This window comes from Planococcus citri, chromosome 4 (assembly GCF_950023065.1).
Source record: "Planococcus citri chromosome 4, ihPlaCitr1.1, whole genome shotgun sequence".
NCBI lineage: Eukaryota > Metazoa > Arthropoda > Insecta > Hemiptera > Pseudococcidae > Planococcus > Planococcus citri.
In genome coordinates, this window is record NC_088680.1 from 62,069,598 (window position 1) to 62,085,631 (window position 16,034).

General features: G+C 33.7%; 3 protein-coding genes across 3 annotated transcripts; 1 reads left to right on the forward strand and 2 right to left on the reverse strand.

Moving 5' to 3' along the window:
* Positions 1–1,067: 1,067 nt before the first annotated feature.
* Positions 1,068–11,114, reverse strand: mon2 (Mon2 homolog, regulator of endosome-to-Golgi trafficking). Its single transcript, XM_065362386.1, has 29 exons — positions 10,825–11,114; positions 10,543–10,674; positions 10,293–10,475; positions 9,980–10,213; positions 9,775–9,900; positions 9,498–9,698; positions 9,177–9,426; positions 8,948–9,095; positions 8,575–8,871; positions 8,331–8,503; positions 8,115–8,255; positions 7,919–8,046; positions 7,603–7,845; positions 7,319–7,531; positions 7,070–7,245; positions 6,839–7,001; positions 6,613–6,757; positions 6,420–6,541; positions 6,221–6,352; positions 6,008–6,142; positions 4,800–5,059; positions 4,561–4,720; positions 3,975–4,097; positions 3,776–3,904; positions 3,522–3,706; positions 3,251–3,447; positions 2,922–3,165; positions 2,768–2,847; positions 1,068–2,088 (listed from the first exon to the last, which is right to left on the reverse strand). Exons 1-29 carry the CDS (start codon positions 10,936–10,938, stop codon positions 1,925–1,927), a joined length of 4,998 nt encoding a protein of 1,665 aa, XP_065218458.1. The 5' UTR covers positions 10,939–11,114; the 3' UTR covers positions 1,068–1,924.
* A 594-nt stretch (positions 11,115–11,708) lies between these two features.
* On the forward strand, positions 11,709–13,643 carry LOC135844244 (uncharacterized). Its single transcript, XM_065362391.1, has 8 exons — positions 11,709–11,928; positions 12,186–12,247; positions 12,332–12,416; positions 12,500–12,559; positions 12,677–12,850; positions 12,964–13,053; positions 13,172–13,231; positions 13,328–13,643. Exons 1-8 carry the CDS (start codon positions 11,881–11,883, stop codon positions 13,562–13,564), a joined length of 816 nt encoding a protein of 271 aa, XP_065218463.1. The 5' UTR covers positions 11,709–11,880; the 3' UTR covers positions 13,565–13,643.
* Positions 13,644–13,774: 131 nt separating this feature from the next.
* On the reverse strand, positions 13,775–16,015 carry LOC135844242 (D-arabitol-phosphate dehydrogenase-like). Its single transcript, XM_065362389.1, has 8 exons — positions 15,755–16,015; positions 15,490–15,684; positions 15,138–15,262; positions 14,878–15,044; positions 14,600–14,797; positions 14,317–14,503; positions 14,056–14,166; positions 13,775–13,971 (listed from the first exon to the last, which is right to left on the reverse strand). Exons 2-8 carry the CDS (start codon positions 15,628–15,630, stop codon positions 13,860–13,862), a joined length of 1,041 nt encoding a protein of 346 aa, XP_065218461.1. The 5' UTR covers positions 15,631–15,684; positions 15,755–16,015; the 3' UTR covers positions 13,775–13,859.
* Between the last annotated feature and the right edge of the window lie 19 nt (positions 16,016–16,034).

The following is a 16,034-nucleotide window of genomic DNA, read 5'->3' on the forward strand; positions in this document are numbered from 1 at the left end:
GAAACTCGAAACCGAAGATAAAGGATCGAAGAAAACGTAGAAGGACGAATATTTAGAAATACTTACTCAAGATTATTCTAGATTTTTCGAGCATCGAAATCAGACCTAGCTTCAAAGTAGAAATTTGAAATATAATTCCTCAGTTCGAAAGTTCGAAATCCAAAGCTCAGCAATAAAGGATAAACTTGAAACCGAAGATAAAGGATCGAAGGAAACGTAGAAGGACGAATATTTAGAAATACTTACTCAATTTTATTCTAGATTTTTCGAGCATCGAAATCAGACCTAGCTTCAAAGTAGAAATTTGAAATATAATTCCTCAGTTCGAAAGTTCGAAATCCAAAGCTCAGCAATAAAGGAGAAACTCGAAACCGAAGATAAAGGATCGAAGAAAACGTAGAAGGGCGAATATTTAGAAATACTTACTCCAGATTATTCTATCGAAGGAAATGAAATGATTGCTCACTTACTCAGCAAGTATATAGAGCATTATTTCTTATTCCTACTCAGAAATTCCTTTCTGAACTCGAAGTTCAATGACTCGTCCAAGTCCAAGTCATCTTCACATTCAAATTCTTTGAAATTTTAAGAGTTTTGAATCTAAAATAATATTATAAACAATCGAACGAATATCTTGATAACCGAAGATAGGTACATATGCAAATAGAGTAATAAATAATAAATCAAAACGCTTCGTCAGCATTTTTTGCAAACCAGTTTACATAGGCTAATATTATTTAAATAATATTATTAATAGGATCCTTGACCTAAATTAAAATTGGCGATCGACGAATAATAATTTACGTCTATTAATTAAGAAGCAACGTTGCCAGTACACTATAAACGTACGTAATTTTCTCGGTAAGGGCATTCGAACCGGTAGAAAAATCGCTAATTACTTATTACTAGATTACTTTAGCTCTTCAGTCTTCACAATCAACCATCAAGTACCTATGTTAATAACACGAATTTTTCTAACATTGTGAAATAATTGCACAAATCACGCCCCGTTATCATTATCAATGATAAACGACACGAGGCAGAAAAAAAAAAAAAAAACACTCAACTTTGGCAATACGATTAGACGCTTTAAAATATATTTCAAAATATTTCAAACAATACTATTACTTTAAAACATGCAATAATAAATTCAACTCTCGCAGATGAGTTCACAAATATTGCGATCAATAAACTAATCAACGCTGCTCTAGCAAATTAAAACAAATTGTAATCGAAATTCTCTAAACTTTTTCTACGTTAAGATCGATTCCCAAGAATATTGGGAAAAGCTCGTTTACACACGAATTAAATATTGTCCGAATGAAAATACATACACAATCTTCGAGATTCGAATGATTTTTTTTAAATAGGTAATGGATATGTTGACGTCTAGTCTACGATTTTGAACAACCTTAATAATTACCTAGATACGTTCGAATAGAATAAAATATGCGATAAATTACACGATTATGGGGGATTTCTTTTTGAAATTTTGATTCTTAAATAAAAAATGAAATAATATACATATCACATGAAATTATATTTATCTATAATACAATAGAGGTAAAAGAAAGAGAGAGGGAAAAAATGGTGTATATAAAAAATTTTTAAAAATAGGTACCAGATTTAAATAGTAAAAATTATAGGTAATAATCAAGCATTTATATAAAGAGAAGAAGGAAACGTTCATAAGTGAAATCTTGGACTCAAAATATGTATAAATTAAAAATCCATCAATATAGTGATAACGTATAACGATCGAGGCATGTTACAAAGGAGAGATTTTAAAACTCTTTTTAAGTATAACGTTATTTTTAAAATATCTCACAAGTACATACATACATTTAAACAGTCAACGAGGTAACAAAGAGAGAACGAAAAAAAAAAAATATTCAACCATAAACTTAACAATTCGTATATTATTTTAAGAAGGTGACGTGACCGGTGAGTTAGCAGGTGGTTTTAATAAATCGTGGTATTGATATAGGGCTTCTCGCAAAGATTCCGAAATCTGATTAGAACTTGTAACCGAACAGCTAATCAGATGCGGATATAGGCTAATCACTTGTTCCCAAACAGATATGCTGACTGAAAAACAGAAAAACACGACGATTAGGAAATTTCCGCACGTAACCGTTAATAATAAAAAAAAAAGTGAACACGAATACCAAATAATGGTAATTTTACTATTATTGTATACGATGAATGGAACATTTTCCAAGTCGAGGTTACCTTGAATTTTCAATTTTCTTTCAAAGCTGACTCGAATAAAGCTTTTATTACTCGACGATAAATAATACGAGCTTTTAAAAAGAGCAATACTTCGTGAAATTAAAGTGGCAGTAAATCGATGGTTCGTTGAACCATATAGTATAAAAAGGATAATCAAGGTCACCTATTGAAAAATTTCAACACACATTTCACCATTTTACGTTTCAAGCTGAAGATTTGGGCGATGATAAAAATCTTCAGAAGTACGTCTAATCGTATAAATTATCATCGAAACAACCATCTCAAATTAAAAGGAACATTGGCTTCGTTATAATTTCCACACATATTCTGCGCGTAAAAATTGGAAATGAAAATTGAATGCAAATGAAGCGTTCGTTTGATGAATTCAAGAATGGTCACGTTTTGAAAAATTATTCACGTGTCGACGTAGGTACATTAATAAATAACGCAACGTCCCGAACTAGATGAATAGATTTCTTTCACGAGAGAGAGTCAGACTTAGTAATAAATATTAAAATTCACGACCTAAAATTACCTTTATCTGAAGCTTTTTTCAGAGAAGAAATCAACGTAGCGATTGCTTTCAATACGAAAGAGATTTCTGACAGTCTGTGCCTAAAAAATAAAAATAAACGAATTAATTTCACAGGTAGAAAAAAAAATCAATCTACGAAGATAAATAACCGTACCTGGCCAAAGGACACTTTCCAGCACGATGTTCATCCTTGATGAACTGTTTAATAACTTCTTGGAACCGAAATAGTAACGCGGTAACGGCCAAATGACCGGTTAATTCTTCATTAGGACCGATACTTTCTAAACTCGATGGTAACGCGTCTTTACCATTCAGTCCATTCAATAAGGAAAACTCCAGTAACGTTTCGAAGCACGTTTTAGCGAATTCTTCCCTCAGGTTTTCTTCGTTACCACGTTCTGCGTTAATATATCACACAAAGTTAGGTAGGTACTCCAAAAAGTAAACAAAATTCAGGTACATTAGTTACTCGAATTATCTTACTGATTAGAACATCGTGCGAAGGTGACAATATAGATCCTTTATTAAGTAAAATTACTACTTTTAGTACGAATTCTTTAGGAACCGAACTGGATTGTGATAGGATTTCCTTCTTGAGGAATTTAATTATTTGGCAATCGACGGTTTCGTCTTCGATCAATTGTTCTTTAGAATATTCCGAGTCGTCGACCGAAGTAGTTCTGTAAAATTACGAGATTAGTATTTGTTCAAAGTTAAACATTACCTAATCGAAGTATGAATAGCAAATATGTACTTTTTAGGGAATAATAATTGATCTAGCGAATCGGCTAATTGAGGCCACATGCTTTCAAAATCTTCAGGATGTTTTCTAGCCAGTGGTATGCCACTGGAGAGAACATTCATGAAATTCGTCACGACTAATTTCCAAGTGCTGAATGTTTTCTTGTCGTGTCTGCGAGACAGAGGAACATGCAAGACCTGTATAGACAGTTCGATTAGTATCTGTTCGTATTTTGGAGGGAAATTCGATTCAAAATGGATAATTACTTCTAAGATGAGTTTTAATACATTCCCTTTAATGACTGGGTGCGCTTTACAGGTTTGTTGATAAAGGGATACCACCATAGTGATTGCTTTTTCTCCAAATGGCACGTGTTTCATCATAATAGCTTCTTTCTGTAAATTATCAAATCGTAGTGAAATCATGTTGGATATTTTTCATCGATTAATTTTGGATAAAACATACCTGATCGGCACTTTTCATGTATACGACCGAAGGAGGATTATAGGCGTATTTGCACAACGATAATAATAATTTGAAAATGGTACAAATAAATTTATCCATATTTTCAGGACTTGATAAAGCATTCTGTAAATGAAAAATATTTTTAGTCGACTTATATAAATAGAATTTTTTTTTTTTTTGATACTAAGGTCATCTCAGCCAGAGCCATTTAAAAAAAAATCGGTTCAAATTTAGTGCCCAAGTTTTCATTTTCAAGGGGGGGGGGGGGGGGTAAGAAGGAGTAAACATAGGCAAAAAAAATTTTTAATAAAAATCTATCGATAGGAAATCAAAAGTTGTACAATTTCAAAAATCAGAATCCTAGAAAAATTAGCAAAGAAAATTTTTTAAAGATTTTCTTGTTTTTTTGACCTTGAAAAATTTTCTGTCAGGTTCCCCTCCACTCTAAATTAACCTAGACGACTAAAATTTACCAAGTACATTCAAAACAGAGCCTTAGATAGCTTTTCGAGCATTTCGACTTTCCAAACCCTTTCCATTGACATCGACAAGACCAAAAAAATAACTCAAAAAATCAATTAGGTACCTCTTGCAACAATTCTATACAATTAAGTATTCCTTCTTGCAATTGGGTCAGTGATGTTTCGTAGGTAGGTAAATAGCAAGATAAATTTTCTCCATAAATTGGTACGTCAGAAGCAGCCTCCAATACGCCGCATAATTTTTCTAAATCCGATACTGTGAATCTACAACACAAAGAACACGTACGTGTTATTAAAAATACTCGTTATCGTCAACGTTAATGAATGAGGTATTTCCAATCACCTGGAATGTATGTGTTGAAAAACTGATGGGAAAATTTGAATCAAAGCGGCTAAGAATGATTGCAGAGGGTAATCCAGATCGGTTTCCATGTTTGATTTATTCAAACTTTCCATTGCAATGTGTAGCCAAACTTTCCAAGCAGCGTCCCAAATTTCTTTACGGTTTATGTCGGCGGGCAATGGTTCTTTTTCGCCATCGCCGCCCATTTTTTCGTTGCAAAATAGCATCTCTTGGAACGAACGTAATGCTGCCAAAGAAACCTGTTGAATAAATTCCGAATTAATTATGCTCAAAGAGGAACAACATTTTGAATTGAATTTACACTCTCTGGTTTGAACGAAACAAAGCTAGATCGAAAAAATATGCTCTAAAACTCGCGAGTTTATTTTTGAAGTTATTCTGGAGAATTTTTGAAGATTTGAAAAATTTTTAAAAACCTGTTTGAGGACAATTTTTAAATTTTTTCGTGAAGTGTTTTTTTTTGAGCAACTGAAAGAACCATTGTGAATAATTCCTTTTCAATTCAACTCTCAAACATCAAAAAATAGTTGTTTTGGACCATTCTGGAACCTCCAGCGATTTTTAAAATGTTTTCCTGAAATTTTAAATCGTTCTGGAAGTGCCAAAAATGAACCTTAGAACCTATAACTTTGGTCGATAGTTATTGGGCTTCGAGTCTTGATTGTTTCAGATGCTTACTGCAAAATTCCAGGAATGTGTTCAAAAATAAATTTTTTATCAACTTGGAAATTACAGAAAAAAATGAAAAAAATTAAATAAAATGTTTAAAAAGGTACTCGAATTTTTTTTTGGACAAGACATCGTCTAATGTGTCTCTACACAATTACCCAACTCGAAAAAATCGCAATTTTATTTTTTTAGAGCTTCCAGCAAGTATCCAAATTTTTGGATAAAATTATAAAAAATCGATGGAGGCTCTAGAATGATCCAAATTTAGAGTTGTTGAGGTTCAGTTCACTTTGCTAAAAAAAATTACATTTTATGAAAAAATTTTAAAATCGCTCTTAAAACGTATTTTTTAATTTTTTTAATTTTCAAAAAAAATCACCAAAAATCCAAAAATGAACTTCAGCACTTGAAATTTTGCTTACGAGGGTTTTAGGCCATGCTTTTTCGATCTAGCTTAGAATGTGAGTTCAAACTGCTTTTCAGCCAGATTAGAAAAAAAAATACGAAAGATTTCGTACTTCGTTATTTCCGCTGAGAGCTGCGTTTTCGATGAATTCCAAAAGCAACGACCAAGCTTTGCTAAAATTACCCAACGTTTTCAAGAGTTGTCGTTTCGTATTAAATACTCTGGTTACTCCGGTTAAAGTTAAAACCTGTAAAAATAAAAAAAATACATCAAACCACAAAAATTAATAAATTTTAGAAAAACGATGAAAATCAAAATCACATACTTGGGTCTCAGCCCATTGCTTTTGTGCGGTGTTTCTGGAATGATGAATTAATATGCTGCCTCCGGCGTCTACTTTCTTATTACTAGCATTGCTCGACATACTTCTAACTTTATCCAATAATGGGAATAAAACCTGTAAAATATCATTTTAGAAATTTTTTTTCTTCGTAATTCTGAAACCCTGAATCTTCTTTACGTACCTGCCACAAAACCGAATGCCACGTAGTCGGACTGAGAAGTCCTCCGTGAGCAGATATCGTCGAAAATAAAGTCTGTCCGGCTGATTTTCTCACAGCTGGTCTTGGATCAACGCACAAAGCACCTGAAAAAAATGCCATCATGAAATTCCATATTTTTTTTTCGAGCTAATCTGCAAAAATTCTATCTACTTACTCAAACGCGTATACAAACACATCCATAACTTATCAAAAGCTGGCATTTCAGCGTTACCAGGACACTCGGGAAATATTTGTGTTTCTGATTGTAAACACTGGCATAATTTTTCTCGATTTTGAAAGAAATAATCGGCGATGTTCCACTGAAGAATAACGAAACGAGCAATTAAAATACCACGCTGGACAACTTATCATTATCAAGGTATATTTGGTGAAATCTTTACCATAAGACCGATCGCTGTTAAAGAAATGTTCAATTCTTGAGGTTGAGATCCGAATTTCGATGTAGTTTCTAAACATAACGGTAAACAGCGCCATGGCATCAAGGGTAAGAAATCGGTAACTATTAATTGCAAACACTGGAACGCTATCCTGATCAGATTTTCACTGAAAAAATTCATTTTATTAATTTTCATTCGGTTTCGATCAGATTATCAGTGAAATCAATCGACTACCTGTGCTGTTCAGATATAGCTCCAACAATGTTCAAAATTAAAGGCCATCCGTGAGTCAATAATTCTCCGGAATTGTGTAAAATATGCAAAACGCATTCCAGCTGTCTTTGTCTAACGTCACCGTGAGGTACAGAAGATAATTCGACCATCGGAGATAACAGAAGCGTTTGTAATTTCTACGGAATTAAATCACAATTCGAGTTAACATATCAATATTACATCGAAGAAGGAAATTTCCCAACTGTTTACCTGATTTTCCCTCAAACACGGTTGATAAGTGTGCTGTAAAGCGGATTTCACCAAATACGTAATAGCTTCAACTCCCCATTCTCTCATTCGAATATGCGGATGTTGGCAAACTTCTAATAAATGATTCGTCAGCGGTCTCCAAAGCACGTCGACTCGAGGTAAATTCACTAAACCAGTCTCTAACAACTTAGCTACCGCAAATAGAGACGGTTCCTGGAACAAAATTTCATTTAAAAATGTCCATTTTACGTTTTTGATACGACGAAAGTGAACGATCAACTCACTCTATTGCAATAAGCTAATTCCATAGCTTCGTGAGATAGCTTGCAGAGCGCATCGATCAAATGATGCAATGCTACATCATCCAGGTATTTACTCGATTCAAACAGACGACTCAGCATCGCCGAAAGTACCGGTAAATCTGCCATAACTGCTGTGGTGATTACAGCATTTGCATCGGTAGATGATCGACCAGCTTTCAGGCTACCGCCAGTAGATGGTTTTAGACCTAGGATCCATACCAAATGCTGCGAAAAAATTAGCCGAATTAGAAACGAATTTTCGAAAATTTAAATACCGATGTGAAATATGTTGAAGAACCTGTATGGTTGTTAGAACGAGTTGCCACGATGAGCCTAAAATTGATCCGTGGCAATGGGCAAAAATCAACAGAGCTCTCATACATTGAAGATTTTTAGCTGTCAACATAACAGGACCTTGTTGAACACCTGGAAAAAAATTCACGTTTTAGATTACTTGTGTTTTACAGAATTGAAATACTTTTCGAATAATTTACCTTGAGGTAACGAAGCCGAAGGCAATGGGGTACCGACAGCGACAACCTGTTGTTTATAATCCATTTCGTGATTACCATAAGAACCCAGGCTATAATGAGGATTTCCATCTTGCATCGGGAATCCATTACTATTGGAGTTTCCTATTGGAGAAAAAAAATAATCACTGTCCAGTTTAATTATCGATGAATTTTATCCTTTGAACGAATTCCACTCACCGAGCACCGGGGCAAACGTACTGAGAACCGCAAGCGTATAATTAGGCGGTAAAGAAGCTTTACAAATCGCAGTTATGAACGCATCTCTAGGTGTGTTCAGCTCTAAATGGCCAGCTAGACTTGCCAATGTTTGCATTGCTTTGAGAATATTCTCCGTAATCAATTCGTCCGTACTAAACAAGCAGAAAATAATCTATACAATAAGCTAATCTAAACCCAAATAAAAGAAATGTTCGATCCACACCTTCCTTCGACCAATGGTACAAGCGCCGAAAGAATTCCACACCAGCTTGAATTGATCAACTGGCAATACAATTTTTTCTCTTTCTCTGGGAACTTATTCGAGTTATTATTGTTTTCAGTTTCTTTCGACGGTAATGTTTCTTTCTCGTCGGGCGTTCGTTTGAAGTTTTGCAAATACGGTGTTTTTTCTAAAATCGTCGAAAGCGATCGTACTATTTCTAAGAAACTTGCAAAAGCTACTGCCAAACCGTGTCCATTTGGTACACTAGGTGGTTCTACTTTATCGGTATACTCCAAGCTGTAAATATTAATCGTGTTGTAATGCGGAAATTTTTTCAAAATTCAAAACACACGAGTGTAATATACCCCCTTACATTATTGTCTTGGCTTGACCGACGACAAACGTTTCATATATGGGGAGAAAAACACCTCGTGAAACGAAACCTGGCTGAGGTGAAATCCCAGCACCCATTGGGATACCTCCTAGTGTAGCTGGAGGCTGGCCATGGATTTGGTGATGTGCTGAAATACATTCAAAAACCGCCCATTATTCGTTTTCCAGAAAAAAGTTATTATTTAAAAAAGAGGTGTAAAAAATCTTACAGAGGCCTGTAGGTGCTAATTGCGGATTGAGAAAAACAGACTGTACATAAGCACCCAAACAATTGACAATATCTTGAAAAATATTCGTGGAATGAGTCTTGAGATCGTAGCATTCGCAGAACGACAGTAATAGTTCAGGTTGTGCGGTCATCTTGAACAAAACCTCCAACGCAGCTGCTCTTTGCCAAGCTGGTTTATCCGGATCAACGAACTTGACGATCAGTGATAAGAATATTTCACATTCGGTGACCTAAAACATCCACGTACAAAATATCAGTCATATCGATGGGCGAGAAGATGAAATAAATGATGAAAAATTACCAAAATATTGTGATATTTTTCAACGAGCGTTAAAACTATACGCAGCAACCTGATACTTATTGAAAAACATGGTTTATCAAACGATCCAGACTGGTGTGCGTTCAACGCTGGTCCGTAATTTCGATATTTGATATTAGGTGAAAATAATTTTATAACGAGAGCGCAGACTCGTTCTTTCAGTAAGAAACTGAATTCGGGATGCTGAAAATACGAGTATTTCGATAATTAAATCAAATTAATCATATCCTTCGAGATCGTGAAATGAAAATCATCGTACGTTGAAAAAAACCGAAGGGAATTTCACCAGCATTGATTCCAATAACTGCAATCCGAATGTTTTCGACATCTCAGTCAATCCAGTCAGCCAATAAGGTTGATCCGAGTTCACCAACTGAACCAAATCCTAGAAAAAATTCCTCGTTAAAAATCTCGAACCAAGTAAAAAATTTCCAAGAAGTAGGCAATGAGTAATGCTTGCTAACTTGAAACATGAGATAAGCGTCAGCAGCACAGCTTCGCAACGTTTTCGGTGGCACATTACTAGGAACTTTTAACTCTTCCAAATTGACTTGAGAATCCGAACTGGGCTGATGCTGTTCGTCTTCGGTTAAAACACGATCGAATACCAATGATACTAAATGTTTCACCGTAGCTTCGGCTGTATTCACGACTATCGGATCTTTTCCAAAATATAAACGAAAACATAACACCAAGTTCTGCAAAAGAAAACACACACGTCATTATAAATACAATCGTGTTCGAGTTTTTGATTTTTGGAGTGAAAAATGGACTCACTTTGGCTAGAATGTCTCCGTGTACGACACTATTCGTTGTAAGTAGAAGTGTAACACTTTGGAGTACTTTTACTTCCTCGGTACCGTTTTCCATCAGCATCCATAACGTATTCGTTATAAATCTAGCTCCTTTATGATCCACAGCTTGCTGCGTGATTAATTTTTGTATCATACCGAGACATAGCTAAACAAAAGGAGGGAAATTAGGCACGATGAGACTGAATTTCTTCACGATTCTGATATAACATTACTTTTATGATTTTCTGGTCCTTGGTTTCACACCCTTGAACGATCGGATATAAGATTTGGTTGGTTACGTGGTAAATCGATGTTTGCGAATTGACCGACGCATCTCTCAATTTCACAATGCTTTCTTCGCATGCCTAATCAAAACAGAAAGCGATAAACAAACGTACGGATTACAAAAAGATACTTGAGAATTATGTGCTATCGTCACTGAAGAGAAATATTTCATCAGTGGCGTCTACGCAGTTCAAAATAGTTCCACTGATATTTAGGAAAATCGAGCTTACTTCTTTGATATGGGGAAACTTCTTCTTCGTTTCGATGGATAAATTTTTCAGATCATTTTGAAGAAACTCGAATAATCTCAGCGAATTTTCATCGGCTAGTCGTTGACGAGACATTTCTTCTGGCGGCGAATCTCAAGACAGATAGTTCGACATTGTTGAAGGGAATAAAACGTCAAAGAATATTAATTCAATTTCACTTTCGAGCACAAGATACGTACATTTTCGCAATTTATTTTTTTGAGACAGAAACTAGGGCCCATTTTTGAGTCTGTTGATAAATTTTTTTGATAACTTGACGCTGGTGACTTTTGATCGAGTGAAAGGCCAGGTGAATTTGGAAAAATTGATTTTTTTAGTTTATTAAATTACCGTAAGAGGTCGCTTTTCGAAAAAAATCATGCGATTTTAACCAGGCAGAAGGGATTAACAAGGTACGTTCGAAATTATTTCATTAAGGTACTGTAACCCGGGTATGTCAGACTCCCATTTTGTTCCTCACGAAAAAAAATTGTTGTTTTTTGATTCAGGGTTTTTATGACGGAATTTCTGGCATAGAATGAAAGTAATCATTGAATTAGAGCCATGCTGTGAATTTCACACAATTTCAAACTATTTTTAACCCAAAAATGAAGTGCTGAAAAATGACTGAAATTCAAAACAATTAAATGTATTACAATTGATACATGTAGCATACCATTGGAAAGCTCGTTCAATTCTCTTTCAAAAATGTTATTATGAAAAAGTTGTGAAAATGCACGGTTTTGAAGATATACGCGGTTAAAGTTTGCCGAATTCCCATATACTGCAATGCTAAGTTCGTCAAACCAGGAACAAAATGGCCGTCCGACATACCTGGGTTACAGTTCCCTAATTTCATCAGCTGAGCAGCTGAGCTGTGTCAGCTGTGTGATAAGTTTTTAATTTTTTTTTCAAACTTTTCAAATTTTTTATACATTTTTTCGTTACAAATTTCGTTTTTGTTGAACAACCGATCGGTGATGATTTTATTTCATCTCGTTCTTTTCTTCTAGCTTGAATTTTTACATTCATTCAAAAATGCTGCTTGCTAGAAAATTTTTAGTAACCAGGGCACTCCAGCAAAAAGTAAGCATTTTTCATGTTCTATACACTTAAATATTGAGCTAAACGTTTTATTTAACAAGTAATATTCTTCTGATTGAAGAACTCGACTCACCTAGCTAAATCGAATCAATTTTATTAATCTCCACTCTCCAAAAATCCATTCACCTGAAAAAATGTGTATGGATCTTTGTATCTAAGCAGTCCCTATCTTGAATTAAACCTAAATATACAATTAATTTTCTATACTGATGCCGGTTTTCTTTCCTATTGTTTTGTAGACTGGTGCTTTAGCTCGATCATCATCACTTGAAAATTGCATTGGCTGTCTTAAACGTTACAAGTACGGATTATGAAGTATACTTATGTAATAAATGTAGGTATGTTTATGTTATAATGATGATAATCTACACGACTTCAATTTTAGATCAGAAGATGTTCGTGAAACTGCATCCAGTAGCTGGAGATATTATACGATGGAAAATTTGGATTATTTATCTAAACCACCTATAGTAAAATTTCGTTTATTAATTTGAATATGTAGTAGAAAATAATATTGCTGTTGCATTTTAATAATTTTTTCTTCAACTTCTAGATTCGCTTTGTAGAATACACTCGAATGAAGAATGATAACACAATACTCAGAGCAGAAATTGTTAGTATAAGACTATATAATTCACTTTAAAATACGATCATTGCATATGAAATTTTCAGTTACTGGAGGATTTTTGTTTTGCGAAAATCAATGGTGTTTTGAATTTTGATTTTACAGAATAAATTAAATGAAAAAGTAGATCGTATCGCAGAAATTCAAATATTGAAAGTAATTTTGAAAGCGAATAATCAATGGAATAAGAAAGGAATAGAGAAAAACCCAGAGTTAAAAGACTGGCAAAAGGTGGAACTATTGCTAATATTGGAACGCGAAACTGAAAAACGTTACTCGGTAAGACCTACAAAAGTTGGAGTGAAGCCCAAAATCTAATTTGATATGACTTTGAGGTTTGATTACTACAGTATGTATCTGTAATAATGGTTTTAAATTTCATGTTTCATCAGGTTCATGCTGAGAGTGGAGCAGATTTCAATACAGAAGAATCAAAAGTTACTGAAAGTACTGGAGATGAATCTCATTCCACTCGAGCAAATGTAGGTACCTATTATTTACACAACAGTGAAACCGAAATGAAAAATATCTCATTTTAAAAGAACGTGATTTCCATTACACAAATCGTACTGTTGGTATTTTAATCTTTGAATTTTTCAGGTTTCCTTCTCAGATTTCTTCGAAGCAGTCTGGAAAAATATCAAACAAAGAATCGAACTGGTAATTATACGTATAATATCAAATAATACTCGAGCCTTTGGGGCATATTTGCAATATTCAAGAAGTAATCTATCTTCGCCTGTATCAATTTTACAGTCAGATTGGGCGTATCGAAGAAGACGTGCACGGACTCTAAAATCCTTGAAACAAATGTTGAAAATGAACGACCAATGGTATTATGAAGGGATCTATAATGACAAAGAAATTAGTGATAGGGACAGAAACGACTTGAAGGATCTTTTCATGCGACAAAAAGGTAGAAGGGAATTCATCAAGCACACGTTGATCATCTGCATTCCTAGTTTTCTCATTGGGTTGATGTTATCTTTTTAAGACTGAATATTTTTATTGCACTTTTTATCAGTTTCTCTTTTGTTAAATTTTTTATCAAATATATTAAGGAAAAAAAGTATCGCAGTTGGAATTTATTTTTCGGTTGCGAAACGATGGATTTATTTTTTTAGAAGAGTAGATAGACAGGCTGTTATTAGAAAAAAAAAAAAAAAAACAGAAAGAAAAGACAAAATACGAATATACACAAAATAAAATTGAATAAATATAATGCATTGAATCAAGTTGACAAACAAATTAACAATTCGTATTAAAATCAAAGAAGTGCATTCAATATTTAAACTTTGAACATAATTTTAGTAAATGAGCCCTTTTGAAATGCGCTCACTGCATTTTCATGTTCATTCAAAGGAAAAGTTCCAATACCGAGTTTTTCTATGTTTAAATGTCTGAAAAATAAAGTCAACGCATGAATAATCAATAGAAACATTATTAAGACGTTCCTAAAAAAAAAACTGAAATATTATACTAACGTTTTCGACATTGATTCAATGTACGATACTGCTCTTTCGAAAGAATTTGGTGTATTTATCACAACTCCCAAGACGGTTATTTCGTTTAAATACAGCTTGTAAGGATTAACCCTGCAATAAACGATGGTAAAAAAATAAATAATACATAAATCTACAGTCCATAATTTGAGTAGGTACATAATTAGGTAGGCATAAAGTTAATCTAAACTCTAAAGTAACTTTCTCTCTATTTTTTTTTTTTTTTTTTTTTTGAAATCTTACATCATTGTTTTCTCAGGAGCTGCGACTCCAAATATCAAAAAAGTGCCTCCATTTTCAACTAGCGGAAGAGCTGCTTGCATGGCATCTGTGTTTCCACTACAATCGATGCAGATATCAATCATGTATTCGGGATTTTCTTTTTTATATTGCAGGATATCTTGCCAAGACATGCACTTGTATCCTAGACCTGCATTAGGAAAAAAAATTAGAACATATCGACCACCAATCCATCATATGTACAAAGATGGATTCAAATTAGAGGTAAGAATGTATTTTTACAAACCTATTTCTGACACTACTTTTCGTCGACTGGCATTAGGCTCAGAAATGATAACATTTCTATGGCCTAATGTATGCAATAAGCAACTCCACAACATTCCAACGATTCCAGCTCCTATTATCAAAATATTGGAACCCATATCCAGATCGTGTAATTTATCTAGTCCATGGATAATGCAAGACAATGGTTCGCATAACGCAGCTAAATAAATAAAGAATAGGTTTATAACATCGATTAATTGCGTTAAAAATGCAGAAATAATGAGATAAAAATTTAAGTACCTTGATCGAGCGATAAATTATCAGGTAATTTCGTCACTTGAGAAACATCTGCTCTGACATATTCAGCCCAGCCTCCATTTTGGACTATACCTATGGCATTTTTTGAACCTCCCAATTTGCAAAAATTATTCTTCAATCTTTTACATGGAACACATATTCCGCAACTCCTGTGATTTTTAAATAGATTCGAAATCAATTTAAGGAAGGTAAAATTCTGAACATTATTTAGACAACTGAGCAATGATTTAAAAAACACTTACAGATTTGGATTAACAGCAACTCGATCACCAACTGCAAGATGAGGATATTTTTGCGATACATTTATAATAGTTCCAGCAACTTCGTGTCCTAATATAACTCCATCCCTAGCGTTTGTAAATTCTCCCTTTTGAATAATAAAAATTACACGAAACTCACATTTTTGGTTTTAAGAATAAGGTACCTATCTAAGATCATCTATCCTATAGTATCTTATTCCTTCAATTGCCTATTCAAAATTTATATTGATTTTATTTTAGTTTAATTATTTCAATAAAAAATGTTAATTTCATATTTTCAAACGAATTAAATATAAAGAATAATTTTTTTCATACTCATATTATCAAAACTTACCTTTATAATATGTAAATCAGTTCCGCAAAATCCAGAATAGGCCACTTTGACGATCACATCTTCATCCGATTCTGGTTTCGGTATTTCTTCATTTGTAAAAATTGTTTTATTGTTTTTAATATCCACTTTAACGCAATTCATTTCGAGATGCAGTTAAATAAAATAGGTAGGTACGCTTCAAAATGATACTAGGTACTGAAAGTGAATTCGATGATCAACAGTTGCTCTTACCAAGGGCACTATTATTAAAATACTCTGCGCTAACCTATATCAATATCAATAAATCACTTTTTTTTATTTGCATTGCATTTGTACACTGCCAGTCCTTTTCACGAGTGAAAAATGTGATAATATATGTTCAAAATGTGGAACGATAGGTTGATTAATTTAATAACCGTATGCACACATGATTTCAATCAATACTTTAATCTAGTGTTTACACCTTAATTACAAAAAAAAATTTCCACGAAATAATGAACTTTTAAAACGATGTATTTTATCATTATCACTTTATCGTGTGAGAAAACAAACCACTCACGCCTACC

Coding starts and splice junctions, on each gene's coding strand:
- mon2 (XM_065362386.1), bottom strand. CDS start 10,938: ATGTCTCGTCAACGACTAGCCGATGAAAATTCGCTGAGATTATTCGAG. Junction 6,353..6,419: donor GGCATTCGGTTTTGTGGCAG/GTACGTAAAGAA, acceptor GATATTTTACAG/GTTTTATTCCCATTATTGGA. Junction 3,448..3,521: donor CAATTATTATTCCCTAAAAA/GTACATATTTGC, acceptor GTAATTTTACAG/AACTACTTCGGTCGACGACT.
- LOC135844244 (XM_065362391.1), top strand. CDS start 11,881: ATGCTGCTTGCTAGAAAATTTTTAGTAACCAGGGCACTCCAGCAAAAA. Junction 12,851..12,963: donor AAACTGAAAAACGTTACTCG/GTAAGACCTACA, acceptor ATGTTTCATCAG/GTTCATGCTGAGAGTGGAGC. Junction 13,232..13,327: donor TCAAACAAAGAATCGAACTG/GTAATTATACGT, acceptor TCAATTTTACAG/TCAGATTGGGCGTATCGAAG.
- LOC135844242 (XM_065362389.1), bottom strand. CDS start 15,630: ATGAATTGCGTTAAAGTGGATATTAAAAACAATAAAACAATTTTTACA. Junction 14,167..14,316: donor GCTCCTGAGAAAACAATGAT/GTAAGATTTCAA, acceptor CGTTTATTGCAG/GGTTAATCCTTACAAGCTGT. Junction 13,972..14,055: donor ATTGAATCAATGTCGAAAAC/GTTAGTATAATA, acceptor TTTATTTTTCAG/ACATTTAAACATAGAAAAAC.